Source organism: Netta rufina (assembly GCF_964035555.1).
Source record: "Netta rufina genome assembly, chromosome: 20".
NCBI lineage: Eukaryota > Metazoa > Chordata > Aves > Anseriformes > Anatidae > Netta > Netta rufina.
In genome coordinates this window covers 8,762,129-8,783,444 of record NC_140144.1, presented here as the reverse complement: position 1 = coordinate 8,783,444, position 21,316 = coordinate 8,762,129, and the positions used below count along the sequence as shown (strand labels likewise).

The 21,316-nt window shown below is 60.7% G+C and overlaps 1 protein-coding gene across 1 annotated transcript; it reads left to right on the top strand.

Annotated features, from left to right (window-relative positions):
- Nucleotides 1–3,084: 3,084 nt before the first annotated feature.
- PRRX2 (paired related homeobox 2) lies at nucleotides 3,085–20,600 on the top strand (the record flags this gene model as incomplete). Its single annotated transcript, XM_084298781.1, has 4 exons — nucleotides 3,085–3,328; nucleotides 19,457–19,641; nucleotides 19,775–19,953; nucleotides 20,465–20,600. 4 exons carry the CDS (start codon nucleotides 3,085–3,087, stop codon nucleotides 20,598–20,600), a joined length of 744 nt encoding a protein of 247 aa, XP_084154907.1.
- Nucleotides 20,601–21,316: the final 716 nt, after the last annotated feature.

The window sequence follows — 21,316 nt, the reverse complement described above, 5'->3', positions numbered from 1 at the left end:
ACATAACCAGAAACCCTGGGGATGCGGGCACCCCAACCCAGTTTCTTTGCAGAATAATATATAAAGGGCAAGATTGGGGGAATATCGAGGAGAACGAGCATTTTGGTACTGAAAGGAGCCCCGAGTGCACCGCGCAGCACCGGTGCCCGCGGCGCTCCCACCCAGCGCGGCACAGCCACGGGAGGTGGCTCAGGAACACCAGGAATCCCCTAGAAGGATATAAATTGAGATGAACCCAAATAGTCCTTTATTTTTTTTCTTTTTAAGGCACCCTCAGGGAGCTGAGCTTTGGTCCCCCAGCCCCTCTCGGCGGTGTCGGAGCGCTCGCCCCTCTCGGGTTTAGGCACAGCAAACGTGCTTGGCTGCGTTTTCACCAAACATGCTTTGCTCAGCACGGCTGAGAGCCACCTTGCCAGCTCCGAAGGTCCAGTTTTGATCGCTTAAAATGCATTTTTCAGGAAAAAAAAAAAAAAAAAAGGAGAAGATCTCACACGAGAGGCTTGGGGAACGACAGGAGAGCGGGTTTCAGACAAATGGGTCTAGCTTCAGATGCCTTGTGTGGCTGGCGGAGTTAAAAAAAAAAATGATGCTTAAAAAAAAAAAAAAGGCAAATCCTAGAGCTAAAAAGGAAATTGCATTAATACAGATTGTTTTATTTAAAAAAAGCAAACCCTGACCTCTACTTCAAAAAAGTCATTAGACATTCTCCTTCTGAAAGGCCGACAGGGGATATTACTGAAAGGCCAGTTAATTTCTCAATGACTTACTGTTCTTGCTCTGCTCATGGAAATGTGTAAAGAGTCGGAGGGTAATTTAAGGCACCCTGCAGAAAGGTGTGTAAATCTTTGCATGTCTAAAGAAACTTTACCAGACCGCTAGGATTGGGAAAAAGAAAATGCTTGCCCTCTTTTTTTTTTTTTCTCTCTCTCTCTCTCTCTCTTTTTTTTTTTTTTTTCACTTTCCTTTGGAACTCCGATCCCCTTTGATCATAAAAAAGGTCATATTTCACCCAAAAAAATATCGGCAATCACAGGGCCCGAGGAAGTGCGAACCCGAGGGGGTTTCGCCGACGATTATTCCCCCCTGTTTAATTATTTAATGCCAAGGGCTGAGTGAAAGGCCTCTCCTCTGGAAGAGCCAAACGCTTCCAGAACGAGCTCTGGCCCTGAGCGAGGAGGCAGGGGGGCAGTGCCCGGGGCTGCCCCCTCCCACCCCAACAACCCCCAAGCCCCCCAGCCCCCCAGATAACCCCCAAAACCCCGACGGAGCTGGGCGCATCGCCACCAGGACACCAAGCTCCAAGGGGTCACCACCATCCGCAGGGGCCAGGCTGTCCCTGGAGCTGTTTGTGCAGCACCCGGTGTCCCCCCCATCCTGGGGACAGCATGTCCTGGAAGCCACCGCGGGGAAAAAAAGTGGAATAATGTGGATATTGGGCCAAGGAGGGGATGTGCTGGCTCCTCACACAGCTCCAGCACGTGGCACGTCGCCCCCCAAAGCTGCCTGGAGGGCTGGCGGCGACGTGTGCCACCCGTGTGCCCCGTGCCATGCTGGGTGGCACGGCAAAACTGGAGTGACACCACCTCCAGGTTTACACGGGCAAGGGGAGGATGGGGATCTGGAGCTGATTCCGGCCTGTATTCAACCCCGGGGCCAGCAGATCGGGCCAGGAGGGGCAGTAAAACAGCCCCCAAAAAAAGCAGGAGGGGGGTTGGGAGGCCGGGCTGGCTCGTTTTTTTTTTTGTTTTGTTTTTTTTTTTGCACGCTGCGGGAGCCCCCCCGCGGACTCGGAGAGCCAAAATCTTGCCTTCAGCTACACCCCTTCCAATCTGCCGAGCTCTGGGAAGCTGCTTCCCCCGTCAGGGAGATCAGATTTGGCAACGCTGGCTCGCTTCGAAATCCGCACGCCTCCGACTTGAAGGGGAGAGGGAGCGCAAGGAAAAAGCTTGCGACAAATGTTAAAATAACTCAGCCGGGGGCTCGCCTCCCCGGGACGGGGCTTTTTGGGAGCTCAGAGCCGGGCTCCAGCACCCAAACTTGCACGGCTTCACCTCGAAACCCCCGTGCACCCTGCACCATCCGCGTGCGCCCGCAGCCCCATCGCCCCCCAGCCCCAAACCCCCCCCAGCTCTGCCCCCTTCTCTCCCATCGCCTCCTCCATCTACACACACACACACACGTATACCCCTAGCGGGACTGGATTTTAAAAGAAGGGGGGAAAAACTCCTTTTTCCTCTCCCGGCGGCTGGTTTTCATTAGGGAGGTTTCTTTCGCAGCCCCAAGGGAAGCAGCCTATGAGTTTTTAACTGTGGTGCAGGACGTAATTATCTCATTAAGGCGAGAGAGCCAGGCTTTTCCCAGGAGAGGTGACCTTGCTCCGGGGTTGCTGGGGCTTAGAGGAGGGGGGTAGAGGTGGAAAAAGAGGGGGTAGGGGGGGGGCCGTGTCCCCCTGTCACCCGCGGGTCACCTCTCCCCCTCCAGCCCCATTTGGGGTCGGGGTGGCGCAGCCCCCCCCCCCCCTGCGGAGCGCGGCCGCTTCCACTTGTTGATAGAAGCACTTGGAGAAGGGCTGGGGGGGCTCGCGGGGGGGGCAAAGAAGGGATAGCGGGGCTCTGCCCCCCCCCCTCCCCATAAACCTTCCCCCTAACCCCCCCCCGGGCTCCGCTGCCGCCGGTGCTCGGCCCCTGGCAGGGGGCAGGTCGCCGGCCCGGGGGGCGAGGGGCGAGGGGCGAGGGGCGAGGGGCGAGGGGCGAGGGGCCGCCCCGCTCGGCTCGGAGCAGGGGCGTTTGTTTGAACAGCTCCAGAGCAAAGAGCAGGGGAAAAAAGTTTGGGCTGGGAGCGTGGTTTTTTTCCCCAGACGTCAGCACAAGGCGGAACAGGGGCTGGGGAGGGAGCCGGACTCGCAGGGCAGCCGGGATTTATTTTATTTATTTTTGCCTTTTTAATTATTATTATTTTATTTTTTTTATTATTATCATTATTATTATTTACTTGGAGGAGGGTGTGTGGGGGGGGGGGAGGGTGGAGAAGGGGAAGGGGCCGGGGAGCGGCCCGGCACCTCGGGGTGGGCTGGGGGTGGGAGCCATGGACTCGGCGCCAGCCTTCGCCATGGACAAGCCGTTCGCCCCCGGCACCGTGCGCGCTCCGGAGCCTCCCGAAAACCCCCAAGGCAGGAAAAACTTCAGCGTCAGCCACCTCCTCGACCTGGAGGAGGTGGCGGCCGGCATGAACGGGACCCCCCCCGCCGGCCCCCCACCCGCCGGGGGCGGCAAGGCGATGCCGGAGCCGTCGGGAGGCAGCAGCGGCAGCGAAGCAGCGCCCCAGGACGGTGAGTGCCGCCGCCCCGGGATGTCCCCCCCCCCGGTCCCGGTAGCCTTGGGGTTGGGGTGACCCCCCTGCACCCCTTTGCCCCCCCCCCCGGCCAGGTTACGGCCCGTGGGCAGCGCTGAGCAGGGGGGACAAAAGGGCTCGGGGTACCCCGATGGGGGGGGAGGCGGGATGGGGGGTGAGGATGTGGCGGGGGGAGGCTGAGGGGGGGCCGTCGGAGAGGTGGGCGACCGGAGGGGGGCTCCGGGATGCCGGTGGGAAAGGAGCCGCCGCCGCCCCGAAAGCCCCCGACAGCTGGGACAGGGGGACAGGGACACCGGGGACAGGGGGACAGCGGGAACAGGGGGACACCGCGCCTGGGGGGGAGGCACCGGAGGTCGAGGAGGGGGGACACGGGCACGGCACCGGCCGGGGACACCGCGCCGGGGGCTTGGGGACACCGCCGCCACCGGGCGTGCCGGTGCCGAGCTCCCTCCCGGTGCGTGCCGGGGCTGCGAGGCTGCGCCCCCCCCCCCCATACCGGGGCTCCCCGGGTCGGTTTCTGCGCCTCGGGAGCGGAGGCGACCCCGGGGGGAGCGGGGGGACCGGCCCCGGGACCGGCCTTTGTCCGTGCGCTCCCCCCCGGACCAGAGGTGGGAGCCGGTGCAGCCCCCGGAGCGCAGCCCCCGGAGCGGGTCTCATCCTGCCCCGGGGGGCTGGGGATGGGGATGGGGCTGGGGCCGGGGAAGGTCCCGGTACCCCGGTTCTCGTCCGGTCCGAGCGGGACGAGCACTTGTACCGGGACAAACCCGCTCCGCCCGGGCACATCCCGGCTCCGGAGCGAGCAGGATTGGCCCCGTCCCCGCTGCACGGCCCCGCTCCTGGGGTACCTGGAAGCCCCCCCGGGGTGCTGGAAGGGAGAAGGGGCTGGGGAGCTCGGGGTGGAGGTGCAGACCCCAAACCTGCTGCCGCGCTGGGCTCGGGTACCCCCGGCTTGTTTCATGCCCTGGCCAGGGCCTGACCCGTGCCTGGGCAGGGGCAGGGGGCTCAGCCCCCCCGGAGCTGCAGTGAGGGGTCCTGATGGGAGCAGGGTGCTCCCCGTGCCCCCTCCTCGTGTGCACCTTGGGGCTGAAGCACCCTTTTTGCCCCCAACTTATTCCCTGCACAACCTCCTTCCCCCGCAGGGAGAGCCCCCCATCCTCCTCGGGGTGCTGAGGGCTGGGGGCTGCTTTCTGGGGTGGTTTCGGGTACTTTTGGTGGTGTTTTCCATCCTCCTTCCCCTTCTCTTGGGGTTTGTTTGCGTTTCTCACGTTGCCTTTGGGACCACGGGGGAAGTTTTCGCCCACGGATGGGACCATACAGGGGGGGCTGCAGGCAGCACGGGGCGGGCACAGCTTTCGGACCCCCATCCCATCCTACAGCTCGTCTCGCGGGGCTATTTGCAGAAGGGCAGAGAAATCACCGCACTGCTGAAATCCCAGCACTCCCCAAAGGGGCTCAGCGGGGACCAGGAGTGCTGCAAGTACCAGAGAGAGAGCCGAGGGGGCCGGCTGATCCTCACCAGCCCATTTTTTTACCCTGAAAGCCCTTTCTTCTCGGGGCAGAGCCCCGTGGGTTTTGGCACGCTGATCCTGGCACCGCTGGAGGAGGGGGATGCTTCCCGTTGGCACCTGCTTCTGCGAAGGCACGGGGATGAAGACACCATCGGCACCTGGGATGCGCCAGCAGCGCGTGCAGGAATGGAAACCTTTCTCCCCACGATCCCACCTGGAGAGGGAAGGAAATACCTGAGGGATGGGAGCTGAAAGCAGCAGGAAGACGAGCAAGGAAACGGAGCGAGAAAACCCCAGTGCGTGAACACGCTGACCTGTGGGGCTGCTACCACCGGCACCGCCGGGGCTGGGATGCACTTTCCGAAGTCGGGATGGGGAAAACACCAAATACCAGGCGAAAGCCCTGCCCTTGCCCTTCAGATCTCACCATGCATCAGCGTGATGACAGCGGAAGAGCTTTTTCTGGTAGCGCTAGCTTTTGTCGTCGCCCTAAAGCAAAACGGGCTCCTGGCGTCTTCTCTCTTCTTCCTCTCCACCCTCGCTTTTTTTCCTCCTGCCGGGTGCAGGTCTGGAGCCCCACGGGTTGGTGGCAGCAGGTTAATTATCAGAGCAAACGAGCCCTGTATCCGATGTCTCTCCGCAGGGTGCAGCTCGGTGTCCGGCTGGGCAGTGGTTATTGGGGTCATTGAGCTGCTGGGCTGAGGAAGGGTGGCCCCAGACCTGCTGCAGGCACCCCATCCTCTGTGCAGGGCTCACCATGCTGGAAAAGGGAGGGTTTTATGCTTTCCTGAGGAGGATCCAGGCCCTTCCTCAGCACCCCAAGTCCCACAGCCCTGTATTTGAGGTCCTGGGCTGCCCAGCCCCTGCCCCAACCCAGCCCCGAGGGCACCCAGCGCATCCTTGCCGAGGGCTGGGCACGGATAACAGCTCTGCGACACATTTCTCCCCAAAGATAAGAGGCAGAAACCCCACAAGCCAGGCAGGACAGCGGCAGAGGAAATGGGAAATGCCACGGGGGCAGCGAGGGCTCGTCCCCATCCCCGTCCCCATCCCCGTCCTCCCCCGGAGCGGCGCGGCAGCCTCCCGGCGAAAACCTTCCGCACAACTTCTGAGGTCTTGAAAGCTTGTTCACCTCCTTTCATTAGACTAACAAATAATGTGTAACGCGAAACATCTGTTAACAACAGCCCTTAATGTTCTCAAGATGATAAAGCAGGAGGGTAATTTTAGCCAGCAGGCCCTGACTGATGGCTTTTCAAACAATGAGCGGCCTTTTGGTGCTGCCTGCCGATGGGAGAGGGTCGGGCGCTGGCTCCAGGGGATGCTTTGGGGGCTGGCTGGGAGCTTGGCGTGAGCCGAGGTTGTCGTGGGCTCGGGGAAGGGCTGCGACCCCATGGGAGCATCCCCAGGGATGGGGTGGGGTGGGGGAGAAAGTGTCCATCGCCTGCACACCGGGAGATTTTGGCTGGTCCCAGATGGGAGCGGGCGATGGGATGGGGCTGGGTGGAAGCCCCGGGCACCCCACCAGCAGGTCCAGACCCTTCCTCTCCCCGTCCCCTCGCCAGGATGTGGGGTGGACGAATCGCCCTTGGTCCTGGGGTGAAGCGAGAGGCTGCACCCAAAGGGGCAGAGGGGGATGAGGTGATGGATGTTACAGCAAATCCCTTTTAATTACACAAACAAGGGCAGATGGAAAAAGGAGAGGTGAAGCAGGGGCTTGGTGACAGCAAGGGACTCGCTTTTGGGGTCAGGGGCTGGCCGGTTGTCCCAAGCAGTCCCAAAATTTCCCGGGGTCCTAGGTCACAAAACGCATTTGTGCCGTGCCTTTCCTGCCTTCCCAAATGCTGCGTGTCCCCACCGGGCAGGGGCACAGCTCGGGGACACCTCGGCTGCTGGAAAAGAGTCGGTTTGTGCCTTTGAGGCCCTGGGGGCTCCTTCCTTGGGGTATTTGTGCACTGGGCTGCAATTAGGGACAGCAGCGTTAACTCATGGCCAACCCCTGCGCCTGGCCCAGGGGAGTACAGGCCCGTGGGGACCGGCACATCGCAGCCCTAAATCTGCAGGAATTTCCCCTGTGCCTCCCCTGCTGGGGGGGCCGGGGGAGGCGAGCTGCCTCGGTCCTTGTAAGGCCAGCACAGCCAGCACGGGTGGCACACGGGGCTGGGACAGGAGCAGAACTCACGTGGCCGTGGTGTCCAGGGGCTGCGTGCCACCGTCGCTGTCCCCAGGGTGTGGGGACATCTCCTGCCCTGCAGGGAAGGATGCAAACCCCAAGGCGAGGGGTTGTGTCCGCACAGGGGTGCTGCCCGTGGAGCTGGGGGGGGGGACACAGCACCACCAGGCTGGGTGTCGGAGCCCAGCACTCCCCCAGAGGTGCAGCATCCATCGTGCAGGTTGATTAATTGCCAATTAATTAACCCTGGCCAGCTTCACGGGCAGGATCTGAGAGCATCCCAGTCAAAAAAATAACAGGGAGGGACCCATCTTGGCCCTAACCCCCCAGTCTGCAGCACAGACCCTACGGCCAGACACCCCCTCCCCAAATGGGGACCCCCCCACCACGGTCACCCCACACTCCTGCTGCAGGACCCCCCATCCTACCTGGTGGTCCCCCAGGTGCAGTGGGACAGGTCCCCGGGTCTTGCGCATCCCCAAACCCTGCAAACCACCCCAAAACAGCACAAACCACTGCCAGGCACGGAGATACCCCAGCTACAAATGGGGTTTCGGGCGTGGGCACCCCAGAACCACTGCTCCCCATCCTCCTCCAGCCCCCAAGGGTGCCATCGCCCTCTGCTCCATGCCCTGGGAGGATGCTCCCAGCCCCGGGCTGCTTTCAAGCCCTTGCAGACCGGTGGCACCTGGGCTCCAATTTGGGTTGGATTTGCCCACAAATGGGCCGAACGCCCCCACCTGGACTCCGGGACCCCCCTCCCGGTGTGAACACCTCGCAGCTCGGGGACCTGCAGCCCCTGGCAGCGGTGCTGTGCGCTCAGAGCCCTTCCCAGCAAAGAACTACCAGCACGTGTCCTGCAGCGTTTGCACGGCTCTGCGGGGCTGCTCGCATCTGTGGCGGGGTAAAGCAAGCCATTGCCATGGGGAAAAGACAAAAAAATCCTAAACCAAGCACGTGGAAATCCCCCTTTCCCCATTATCGTTGTGATTTTTCTCCCCTCTGCGCCCCCAGCAAGCTGGGTTTTTGTGGCAGCACCGCAGGGGATGCTCCTTCCCCCCTCCTTTCCAGCAAGGAACGGGTGTGGAAACCTTTTCTTGGTGGGGTCCGGAGGGGACAGAGGGGTCCTGTGTGCCTTGGGGACATGGGGCTTTGCCCTGCTCCATCAAGAGCCCCCCCAACAGCTCCGGGTGCCCGGTGCCACCGTGCCCAGCCCTGGGGGAGCCCGGACATGGGGACACCTTGCCTGCCCCCCCGGGCTGTTATGTCTAGCATGACCAGGAACAGCTCAGTGCGAGACTATTTCCCCTCTCCTTTTGGGCTGTTATTTCAGGGAACGGGGCTGATTCACAGGAAAAATATGAAATTTTCGGCTCCGCACGGCCAAGATGGGCGAATTTCAACGAATCAGCATTTTAAGAGAGCCTGGGCGTGTGTCTGTAGCTGGGAGGCTGATGAAATGATTTAGGGCTTTGAGGCTGCCTCGTTAGAAACCCTTCCCCTCTCCCAGGGAGCGGGGCGATCGCCCCCTTTCCCAGGGCTGCTTTCCTCTGGCAACAGGCAATTTTTTACCCCCCCGGGGGGGCTGTGAAATGATTGAGCCGAAGGGATGGGGTTGGAGGCAGGATGGGGCCCGGGTGCTTTGCTGCGGTTTAAGCCCCCGGCGGCTCGGGGCTGGCAGAGCCTGGGCGTCCCCCGGGCTGGCACCGTGTCCCTGCCTGCGGCGCGCTCGGCGGGAGCAGCAGCTGGAAGGATTTATCCCGCGGGGGGTGGCGAGGCTGGGACAGCATCCCCGTGCCATGGGGGAAGCCCGGAGCATCCTGTAAAACACCAGGGTCGGGGGCTGAGCTGGGAACGGGGAAGGGTTTAGCTCAGGGCCAACACGGCTGGGTTTTATCCCGGCTGGAAAAAGCAGCGGGGAAGAGGGAAGAAGCTCCGGGCACCGGTGGCCACGAGGAACCATCCCCTGCGTGGGGCTGGCGGTGGCCAGGGAGGATGGTGCCAGCCAGCCCTCCTGCTGGGAAGGGGCTGCCTCGGGCTTTCAGGGCGAGATCTATCACCCGCTTCCCACCGTGCTGCAGAAAAGGATTTTTTTTGTGTTTTGTTTTTATTTTCTCTGGACACCCCCAAATTTCTGAGAATTTGTTAAAAAAAAAAAAAAAACAAAACACCCTCACCCTCGAGGCGTTCCCAACCCCAAGGGACGCGTGGCTGCGGGCGACCTTCCCACGGCGCAGCGAAACCAGCAGCATCCCTCCCTGCCCCAGGGACCCCCCCCTCGGCACAGGGAACGGGGGATGCTGCGGGGACAGGACCCTCCTGCGTGCCCCCGAGTGGGGCAGGGGGTAAAGGGGCCGCTGGCTCTGGAGGATCTGGTGAGATTGTCCCACCTCGGGGCAGGGCACACCGCTGGGGACACCAGGAGCACAAGCGGGGTCCCCATCGGGAACCGAGCTGTGCCTGGCACCGGGCTGCAAACAGCAGCTCCCCGGGCAGGCGCTAATTAAGCAGAGGACCTAACGAGGCCGCCGTGCTGCTCCTTGCCCCCGGGGTTGGGGGGACAGCGGGCGGGCTGGGGGAGCGGGAGCGAAACCTCCGGGGGGCTCCGGAGCCTTCAGAGAGCGGCAGCGCCAGCCGCTGGCCCCCTCCTCCTTCCCTCCTCTTCCCCCTTTTGGAGCGGGTATAATAAAGCAGCTTTTCAGCTGCGGCTGCAGCGATAGATCAGGAAGAATTGTATGAGTCTATTAAAGTCTGTGTGTCTCTGAATGGAGACTGTGGCTAAGCCAGGCGCCAGGCTCTCGCATTGAACCAGATGTGTGGAGGCGCCATCCTTTCCAGCCACTGAATCTGAGAGGCTGCAGGCTTCACACGCAAGGAAACTGGAGTGCACATGGCAGGGGAGCCGGGGGAGCGCCGGGGAGCACATGGCAGCGCAGGGGAGGGGGCAGAGCCCGGCGTCCCCCCCTCCTGGGGGGGGAGCACCCGGAGAGGGGGCAGCGTGGCCGTGGTGGTGGCTCCACGAGGTGCGGGCTGCTCCCCGGGGTCTGCGGGGTGCTACCGGGGGGTGGGATGGCAGCCTGAGGTGTGCAGGGCATGGCGGTGTTATGGGGGGGGGGAATTGCACCAGGAGATGTGCAGAGCTTGGGGGTTTTGGGGGGTTGGCGTCGCACCCTGAGGTGCTCAGGGCACGGCTGTTTGGGGAGATGCATTGCACCCGGAGATCTACAGAGCACGGGGGGGTTTTGGGGGGGTGGCACCGCACCCTGAGCTATACAGAACCACGGCATTTTTTGGGGGGTGGCATCACTCCTCAAGCTGTACAGACCACAGCATTTTTTGGGGGTGGCATCACCACCCCAAGCCATACAGAGCATGGCAGAGTTTGCGAGCGGCTTGCACTGCCCCCCGAGCCGTTGCAGGAGATTTTTTTTTGGGGGGGGGTTCCCTCGCTCCCTGAGCTGCGCAGGGCATTGCAGTGGTGGTGGTGGTGGGGAGCTGCAGCGCACCCCAAGCCGTACCCCAAATCCAGCAGGGATGTTGCAGGGCCACCGTGGGGGAGTGGCACTGAACCCCGAGCCGTGCAGGCGCTGCAAGAGGGGCAGGAGCATCGCAGCACAGCCCCTTGGTGCGTGGGATTGAGGAGTTTCGAGGCGGGTGGATCCCACCGCACCCCAAATCGGGGGGGATCGGTGATGGGGGAGCCCCGCATCGCGCCCCGAGCCCCGCACGGCCGTGGCCGTGGGACGCTGCCTCCTCCCCGATTTCACTTTCTCATCCTCGGCCGGCCACATGGCTGTAATTTGGGGGTTGTAAATACCTCCGGGGGATTCCTAAATTAAAAAAATAACTGTTTTCGTTTAAATTAAAAGACACTGCAGCATTTCTATTAGTATTAGGGGTTTGTGAAACCTAAAACAAATGTCAGAACTGAACTACCAGGCACTGTCCCCTCGGTGTGTGCGTTGGCTCCGGCACCACCAGGGTACCCATCAGGTCGTGCATTTTAACGAGTTTCATAGAAAAGAACCCAGAGGTTGCTGAATGGTGCCCCAGAACCCCAAAAAGCAGCCCCAATGTGTCCCCCACTGCGCTCCTGGATGGGTTTTGGGGTCCCAAGCATGGCAAGAAGGCGCTTGTCTCCCCAAGGAACCAGAGGGGACGGTGCTGGTGTGATGAACGCGAGGCTCTTGACTCTGCCACCCTTTCCAGAGCAGGACCCCGAAGCAGCCCCCCAACCCCAGCACCTCCGAGCACCCCCCCCCCAGCATCCTCCCGCAGCCAGCACCTGCCCCCGGGGATCCCGATCCAGGACCCTGCGCCTTAACCTGGAAACGGTTAAATGGGCTGGGTTGAGAAAAAAAAAAAAAAAAGAAAAAGAAAAAGAAAAAAGATACGAGCCACTTATTAAAATGAATGTTTTACAATAAATTTGGCGAGAGGCCACCGACCTCAAATGAAAACCAGACCGAAGGACAGCAATTCTGCTGGCTGGCGAGGGTTTCCAGGATGAATGCGTGTGCAGGCGCCCACGGGGTGCTCCTTGGAGCAGGAGGGGGGGGACGGGGTCCCTGCAGGCACCTCGTGCCCGGCCCTCGCCCACCCAAACTTGCCGATGGCCCCGTCCTGGCACTCTGACCCATGGCCATGGGCTTCAGGGTGGGTTTTTGGCAGGTGCTGGTGTCAGTGCCTGCTGGTGACACGGGCGCTCGGTGGCATCTCAGCCCCCAGCTGGGCTCAGGAAGGAGAAGAAAGGCAGACGGGTGCCAGGGGCTGGTCCCGGTGCCCAGAGCTGGCCTGAGGGGGGGTCCCACGGGGTTTGCGCCGTCCCCCCCGGTCCCTGCACGCCCTCTTCCCCCCGTCTTGGCAATGACCCTAATGCAATTAGGGCTGCGCTCTAACCTGGAGGGCTGGTGTTGGGTTTCAGTGCCAGATGCCATTGGGGCTGGCTCGCTACGGGCTTTTGCTTATTAAATTTCAAGAAACCACTTTTTTTTTTTTTTTTTTTTTACTTTTTTTTTTTTTTTTTTTTTTTTTGCCGGGGGTGGAGATGAAGGCTGCGATTGCCATGCCAGGGGGCTCTGGCTGGGGGCCAGCCCCCTACACGGCGTTCCTGCTGCGCGGCCATCCCCGAGCATTTTGATTTTCGAAGCACCCTGCAAAACTCCCCGGGCGCTATCCACGCAGGGCACCCACCCCCCATCCCCGGGTAAATCCACTTTGTAGTCGGAGAGGAGTTTTCAGCAGGTTTTTTGCGATCGCAGGTGGGTGCTGCACGAGTCTCGTTAGCGTTAATTAGCTGCACATGCCCAGTGCCCTGCTGGTAGGGCAGGTGAGCGGTGTTAGCACCTCCGTGGCTGTGACCGGGGAGCTGTGGGGTCACGGCTCTGGGTGCACCAAGTGGGTCTGAAAGTGGTTGTGCCTGTGGGGTGGGAGGGAAGCAGCATCTGGCCCCATCGGCCTGGGTGCAGGATGGTGGGGTCTGTCCCAGTATCGTCCATCCCAGTATCATCCATCCCATTATCTTCCATCCCAGTATTGTCTGTCCCAGTATCATCAGTCCCAGCACCATTCATCACTCCATCCCCATCCCCATCCCCATCCCCATCCCATCCCCATCCCCATCCCCATCCCCATCCCCATCCCCATCCCCATCCCCATCCCCATCCCATCCCATCTTCGTCCCCGTCCCCATCCCATCCCATCCCATCCCATCCCATCCCATCCCATCCCATCCCACCCCACCCCACCCCACCCCACAGTTCCCATCCCCTCTCCCCACCCCGCCACCGACCCCGGAGTCCCCCGGGGCTGCCCCAAACCTCTCCATGTCTGCAGCTTTCTCCTGCCCCTCTCCCCGATTCCTGGCTCCCCGCAGCAGCCCGTTCCCACATCTGTTAGCCATCAGGGCGCTGCCAGGCCCCGCTCTCGGCTCTTTTCCTGCACGGCACCGGTGGTGCTGGTGAAACCGAGAGGCTGCGCCCCGGGTGGGTGCCTGGGGGCCCCTTGGCAGGGCAATGCAGCAGCCCTGGGGCTCAGCACAGACCCTGTGCTGAGCTCTTCCCACCACTAAAGCTCTCCTGGCCGGCAGATGAAGGCAAAATTCCCCCCCCCCCAAAAAAAATGCCTCCTGGCCGGGGAGGCTCCCCACCGGCGGCTGGGGCAGAGCCAGCGCCTTTTGTTGGCCCGCGGGCCCCCGCCGTGGGGGCTGGCAGTTTTTTTTTTTTCGGGAGGAGAAAATTAAAAATTCCCGGTCCCCCGTCGCTTCTGTGCCGCTCGGAGCTCGGCCTGGCTCAGCACCACCAACCCGCTGCGGTGCAGCTCCGGCCACGAGCGTCCCCCCCCCCCTCCCCGAGGAGCCCCCCGTCCGCTGTGCGCTCTGCGAGCATCCTCGGGCACAGCCCCGCCACACGCACCGCGTCCTGATAGCCTCCGTATCGACCTTTTGCCCAAATCTGGGGCATTTTCGAGGGGCATCCCACAGCGGGACTGGCACTGGGGAGTTTTTTAGGGCTCCGTGTGCCCCCAGGAGCCTGGATCCCCCCCCCCCGAGTTGCTGAGCTCTCCCCGTGCCGCCAGGGAAAGCGGGGTGCAGGACGAGTGCTCATTTATTCACCGGGTGCTGTGTCCTGGTAGCAGCCAGCAGCTTGGGCGAGTTGTGCGAGCGAGGCACACCCGGAGTGTCACCGGGGAGTTTTGTGTCCCCACTGGGGTTTTTCTGGGGAAGGGAAGGGCAGGACCAGGCCCTTGTCCCCGAATCAATCCAACGAGCAGCCAGGGGTTGCGCTGGAGGAGAGCTGGATGAAAGCGCAGGCTTCGTCTTCCAGGGTGTCCTCCCCAAACCACAGCATCCCGGTCATCTCCTGGCTGCTCCCCTGCCCGGCTCCTTGTCCCCTCCTCGCTGTGACAGATCCCGATCTCGTTCCTCCGGGGCGCTTGGGTTTGCAGCAGAAAAATCACTGCCTTTTCTGGAGGGCTGGCTCTGGGCTGTGAGAGTGGCTGCTGCGGGGCTCAGACCGTCCCTACGAGATGCAGCATCCCATGGGACCGGGCTGCTCTTTTCCAGCTTCGTTCTGGCCCCCAGACCCCATAAAACCCCCACGGTCCCACCGCGCCGTCTATAGGGATGGGCGACCATGGCTTTGGTGCCACTTAGCAGCCGACGGAGGGTTCGGAGCCCAGGCTGGGCACATCCCCGCGGGGATGCGGGACGAGGTCCTGCTGCCCTTTCCCCAGAACCTTCCCCGGGTTCCCCGAGGGCAGGACCCTGCCGAAATGTGGGTGTCCACGGCGCTGGGTGGCTGCTGGCTGGTGCGGCGGCGGCTCCATAACCATAAAACAGTCGGCTGCTGCCTGTCAGTGAGCGGAGGCTAAGACCCTCCCGGGACAGCCTTGGCCTCTTTCTTGGTACAGGCTTTCGCTGCTCCTTTTTAACGGAGACACTTTTCCCCCAGCAAAACTGGCAGCCTGTAAAAACGTGTCAGCGTTTCAGTTTTTTCACAATTAATGAGGTGAAACATCCTCGGAAACATTTCGCTGTAATGTTTCTCCGGTAGCTGAGACTTGCCCCTCTCTTAAATTTTTCATGTAGGCCACTTGAGCCGGGAAAGTTTCCTTCGGACTCAGCACATTTGGACCCCCCCCCCCCCCAGGGTCTCTCCAGCCCCCCGCTGAGGCTGGGGCTTTGCTGGGGTTTTGGGGGAGCTGGGGCTGCCCTGGAGGCGCAGGGAGCGGTGGTGGGATGGGGCAGGGGCTGGAGCCCTGTGTCGACAGCAGGAGAGCCCAGAGTGGGGCTGGCAGCCCCGGGACACCCCGTCCCCATGCCCATGGGGTGGTCCTGGGGTGGGTTTGGGCGATGCGGCATCATCCTGAGCAAAGCTGGGCGCCGGCACCCCGGGGCTGGTGGCCCCAAGGGTTTCTCTGCGGGAGCTTCCAGCTGCTCCTCACCTTCCCTGGGCTTTCGGAGATGATTTGGGGAGATCAGAGGTGGGGTGGTTCCCAGCATCATTTCTGCCACCAGCCCTGTGCCCAGCAGACCCCTCTCCACGTCCCCATCCTTCACCCGGCTCCATCCAGAGCACAGCCCCAATGCCCCCAGCTGCTGCTTCGGGCAGCTCGGCCGCAAGTTACGGGAAAAAAAAAAAAGGATCCGGAGCAGGGCAGGGGGGAAACCCCCAGAGGGAGAAATTCCCGGAGCAGGGAGCCCGGCACGACCCCGAGGGCAGCGCTTCCTCCCCGATTACGGGGCCGCGAGGAACAAGTTAACCGGCCGCGCACGGACGTCATCGCTGGAGCCTCCTCGCTTCCCCCGAGTATATAACGGGATGAAGGCAGTCCACATGTTTACCGAGAGAGAGAGACCATGGGAGAAACGAAAGACATTGTTTTTCCAAAGGATTTCTTGGCTGTAAAAGGCCTCCACCACCCTGCGGCTTCCCTGATGAAGGCCCAGCGTTAATTTGTTAAATCCACATCAAGTGCCCGGAGAACCAGTTGTTTATTTTTGCTAATTCAGCCGGCCGAGATCAAATTGGGGTTTTATTTGTTAAGGATAAACCTTAATTAATAAAAGCTATTTATTTGGTTAGAGCCGGCTGCAGCCTGAGGGTCAGATATGCCGCGATCATTATTTCAAGTAAAACAAACCTAAAACGTCTCTCAACAGTTTGAGAAACGTAGAAACTTAGAGGGCTGAATTTATTTGTCTTAGGAAGAATTTACAGCTAATTCCCTCCAGGCTATTTCAACCCTTAAATTATACCCAAGAAGAAGAAAGAAAGAAAGAAAGAAAAAAAAAATGCTGTTCCAGGAGGAGCAGGAAAGTAAATGGTACAGCAGATTTGATCATCTGGCTGGGGGGGGGGGTGGAATTTAAGGCTTAAAAGGGCCTTGGCAAAGGGCTTGCAAATAAATGGAACGTGTGAAATAATTTAATGGCAGACAACTGCGGCCGGGCCAGGGCTCGGGGTCGGCGCTGCGATGGAAAATGGAAAGCACGGGAGGAGAAGGAGCACCAAAATCCATCTGGAGGGTGGGGAGGATCCCGCGAGCATCCCCACGAGGCCAGCGCTGGAGCTGGGCACGGCCCCACGGTCCTAAATCCAAGCCGGAGCCCGGGTGGAAATCCAGCACGGATCACCAATTGACAGCCCGGCGCGTCGTTCCTGCGGAAAACGAGTCAAAACGGGGAGGAAAAGGGCAAGAGGCGGAAAAGCGGGCTCGCTCCGCGCTCAGCTAAACCAACACGGCTCTGACCCAGCAGCGCTGGGGCCACTGCTCCTGCAAATGGGCCACGACCGCGCGCTCCCCCCCTGCCCCTGCCCCTGCTGCGGGGCCGTTCTCCAGCAGCACGCGGTCCTGGCGGGGCTCCTGCCCTCGTCAGCACAATTTGGGGGCACGGCTGGGGGTCCCGAAGTGATTTGGGGGATGCCCGTGGTGGCAGCCCTGGTGCTCGGCCCCATCGGGACGTGTCGTGCCGTGAGCCATGGGGCTGTGCGAGATGCTGAGCTCCCTCTGCCCTCCCCACTGCCATCCTTTGCTGGGCAGTAATGGTATCCCCGTTTTGCCCCCTTCCCCATGCTTTTTTTTTCTTTTTTTTTCCTTTTTTTCCTTTTTTTTTTTTTTTTCCTTTTTTTTTTTTTTTTTTTTTTTTCCCTTTGGAGGAAATTGTAATCAGTGGAAGGTAAATACGCCGAGGCAAGGGGGGGTTGCTCAGACGTCCCCTCTGACCTCCGGCTTGGACAATCAACCAAAGCCCCAGCCACGCCGCTGGCAGCCCCCCCAGGTTACAAGTGACAAACTTGGGGGCTCAGCTTTCACCAAAACCTCCCCCCAGCCTCCCCAGGTGAGGCTTTGGGGGCAAAAGAAATTCAGCATCGAGCTGTTTTTGACTTCGGGCAATTGCAACTCTTCTTCTTGGAAAGCCATCAGGGTGCGGAAAGGTTTTCTGATTCTTCCGTGAAGGTTTCAGTGAATTTGGTTAAATCTGATTCCCTCCGGCTGGCAGCGAGGTGGCAGCAGGTCTTTGGGCTCCGTGGTGGCAGTGACACGGGGATGGGACCCAACCTGTCCCCATCCCCGCTCCCTGGGTGCTTTGAGAGTCAAGTTAAGCAAGCTCTTCTCCTCCTTTTTCTTTTCCTATTTTTTTTTTCCAATTCAGGATGGGCGAGAGCAGCCATCGCTTACGGACAAGTCCTATAGCCAGAATTTTAACCGGGAGGAAATCAAACAGGGTCCATACATTTTATTTATACATTTAATAGGGGTCTGTTGAAACCATCGCTCGGAGCCAGCTGGGTGGGGGCCGTGGGGGACAGCACTTTCTGACCCAAAACCAGGTCCCACGCTTCTCCAGGAGCCTCCAAAGTGAGCACAGCCCAGGAGCAGGCACCGCTCACCCGCTCCGTCCCGCACGTCCCTCCCAACCCGTGGCCCCGATTCGGTCCCTGGCTCCCAAAAAGCTCAGGGACAACCACGGCCGGCCTCCATGTATTTTAATCCAGCGGCTCGTTAGCTCGCTGAAGGAAAACAGGACCAAAAAAGGAGTTTAACTAAAAGGGGCAACTGGAAAGCGGAGACTGGCAGAACATTTGAAGCGGCAGAAACAAGGGCTTGGAGGGAATCCGGGGAATTTTATTTGTGAGCCTTTACGCCAACCGCAGCGAGGGGCAGCCTGCATTCTCCCAGGCAGGAGAAGGGCCCCAAACCCACACGTATCACCAGCACGACACCGACCACAACATCTTCACCCTACCGAGAAGCCCACATCCCACCTACAGCAGCACGGGCAGCTCCCAGCCCAGCGCACGGCCAACCAAGGTCCAAAGGCACCCAGAGCACCATAAGAGACGGTGGCTGAAGCAATGCCACGGGGTTGGATGGAGCTGCTTGTCCTCCTGGCCATCCCCTCCAGCCCCAGGACAGTTTTTCTCCCCCACGGTCCCAGCAGCTTGGCCCCATCATGACCAAAATGTTGCAGCATCCCTGCGTGCGCCCGGGGACCGGGGACGGTGCCGCGTCCCTGCGCCTCCTGCTCGGTCCCCCCGTGGGTCACGGTGCTGGAGGCACCCGGAGCTCCCAGACCCTGCCTCTGGTCCTCGTGTGGCCAAGCCCTGGAAAATTGACCTGCTCCTTCCAAATCATGGCCAGCGATGGAGAGAACCGACCTGCAGCCCCTCCTGCTCTTGCTGCACCCCCCGAGCCATTCGTGTTTCGGGGCGGGCTGCCCCGGAGCGTGATGCACAAAGGGACCCAAGGGGCTTGGTGGAGAGCTTGCTGGCAGAGGTTTCACAGCTTGAGTTATTCGGAATTAAGGGCCAAGAAGGGTTTTTTGGCCTTAAGATCTTGGAACATGTTGTTTCCTCCTGCTCGACATCTCTTGGTGTCTTGAAGCAGGGGAGTTAAGATCTTTTCCAGTAGATTTTGTTGCTCTCGTATCGTCTGAGAACCCTGCACATCTATTTAATAAGTATCAGGATAGCTTATTAGCAAGTATTTGTTTCTTCAGCACAGACAGGGAGCAGTAATTCCTGCCATAGTGGCCTCTGCACTGATACAGAACAGAAAACCCGAATATAACCCTGCTATGAATCAGAGCGATGCCATAAAACTATTAACATTTCAAATAATTCCCAAATACTTTCCCACCAGTAGGTACAGATTGGATCCAGATGCTTTATTAACGGAAAAAATAATTACCCAGTACCTCCATGAGGAAGATCAGCAGCGCGATGCCTTTCCCATGAAGCCTTCGCAGGCAGCAGGCCGGGTATCAGAAAAAAAAAAAATAAAATTCTTCACAAACTTGCCTAAACCTGAGGATCTAGTGACAAAGAGCAGATTAATCCCAGCCTGGCAGAAAGCCCAGGATCAATAGGGAGAAATGAAGCTACACCCTGCGCTCCGTGCTGCCACGAGCCAACGGAGGCTGAAACAAACCCGGGGGGAGCTGAGCCCCAAGGGACGCGGTCGTGTCTCTCCCTGGCTGCGTGGATGGGGTTTGGGGAGCATTGGGGTTTTGGCTGTGGGATGGTGTTGTTCCGACAGAGCTCCGGAGGCTGCTGGAGGTGGGAGCTGAGCCCCAGATCTCAGGGGTGTCGGTGCTGAACCTTGGGTTAGGAAGGTTTAGGAAGGGCTGAGCCCAGGGCACCTCTGAGGTCTGGGTTTGGGATGAGAGTTGCCCCACGGGAGTCTCTGGAGGCTGGCAGCAGAAATCAGATCCCGGAGGGATTTAGCCAGGTGTGAGGACACCAAAGGTGCTGGGTTTAACCCCAAACTCCAGCAGGTCCTGAAATAGGTTTGGATTCTTGTGGATGCTGCAGGGTTGTGCGTGTGTGGCCAACACGCATGCTCAGGGGAGCGGGGCTGGTCCCGAGCCTGGTGGGGTCTGTGGGATCTCACGGGGCCTCTTCTGGGATCTCCCCCCTAGGCGAGAGCCTGAGCCCGAGCCGCGGGGCGGCCAAGAGGAAGAAGAAGCAGCGGAGGAACCGCACCACGTTCAACAGCAGCCAGCTCCAGGCTCTGGAGAGAGTCTTCGAGAGGACGCACTACCCCGACGCCTTTGTGCGGGAGGAGCTGGCCAGGAGGGTGAACCTCAGCGAGGCGAGGGTCCAGGTGAGCGCAGGTTTGTGAGGCAGAAGAAGGACCCCTCTGCCTTCCTCCCCCGCACGCCACCGGGGTCTGGGTGATGGGAGGGACACCAGGGAGGTCCCCGGGACCCCGCTAACGCCTCCCCTTCCCCGTGCAGGTCTGGTTTCAGAACCGGAGGGCCAAATTCCGCCGTAACGAGAGGGCGATGCTGGCCAACAGGTCGGCGTCGCTCCTCAAGTCCTACAGCCAAGAAGCCGCCATCGAGCAGCCCATGGCACCGCGGCCCACGGCGCTCAGCCCCGAGTACCTCTCCTGGACCAGCACCTCCCCGTACAGGTGGGTGCAGGCACCGACAGGGACAGGGCACCGGGGCAGGGACCGTCCCCAGCTCCGCAGCAGCCCCGTGCCACTGCTGAGGACACGGGGAGCTTCCTGGGGGTCAAAGGAGCTAGGGGCAGGAGCGCACACGGGTTTGTTTTGGGGAATCCACACCAGCCCTGGCTGCACATCCTCTGCCCCCTGCAGAGCAGCCTCCATGCGTTTTGGGGCCGGGGAGGGGCTGGTCCCCACAAGGGGCCCTCCTGGCCTCGTGCTGACCCTTCCCACATCTCGGTGCAGGAGGTGGAGCGGGTCCCTTCGGTTCCCAGCTCTCCAAAAGCCAGCGGCAGGGCCTCCTGGCACATACTTCGAGGGGTTCCCACATGCGTCCAGCCACATAAAAATGCCGAAGAGCCTTGACTGCTCTTGTGGGAGATGCCCTAAGAGGGAGCAGCCGATGAGGGCTGGGAAGCCGGCGGGGCGCGGGGGCTCCTGGGCCGAGCCTCATTCCTCCCCGCTCCCCCCGCAGCACTGTGCCGTCCTACAGCTCCAGCGGGACCGCGACGCCCACCCAAGGGGTGAACATGGCCAACAGCATCGCCAGCCTGCGCCTCAAAGCCAAAGAGTTCAGCCTCCATCAGAACCAGGTGCCGACCGTGAACTGACCGGGGGAGACCCCCCCCGTGGCCTCATCCAGGACGCAGAGCGGGGTCCTGCACCGGCCGGCACGACCCCGCTGCCCACCCGACGGCTCAGCACCTCTCCTCTCCTCTCCTCTTCCCTTTCGAAGGTAGAGTCAAGTCCCAGTCCGAAGTGGCACATAATTATAGCCACATATGGAGCAAACTTGGTTAGAAACTTGCTTTTCCGCACACCCTTATAATAAAGGCTATATATACACACACATACCCCCCGCACGCTCTTCGAGGACAAACAGACTTGCCAAGCGAACAAGAATTTGCTTCCAAACATGGAAGGATCTTGGACTTTTGGATTTGACCAATTTGGGTATCTTGCCCAGAGAGCCAAAGAGTTATTGGGTCTTCTCCTCCCGCAGGGCCGGCACGCAGCGCCGGGAGGATCACGAAGCTGCACGAGGCCCATTTTTAGGGCCCCCCCCACTTTGTGCCGGGCTGCGACCCACGGTGCTCGCCCGTGCGGCCGAAGCCGACCCGTGCCTTCAACTCCTCGCTCATCGCCAGCCGTGGGGCTCGGCAGAGACTTTTTCAAGCCAAAGGCTCTTTCCCAGCGCCTGTCCCACCGGGCTCTGCCCCTCCCCAGAAGACTGAGCGGGGTTTGGAGCATCCCAAAACCCTCACCGGGAGCCCTCGAGCTGTGGGGGGGACAGCACCGCGCCCCGGCCAGGCACCGCCGCCCCACG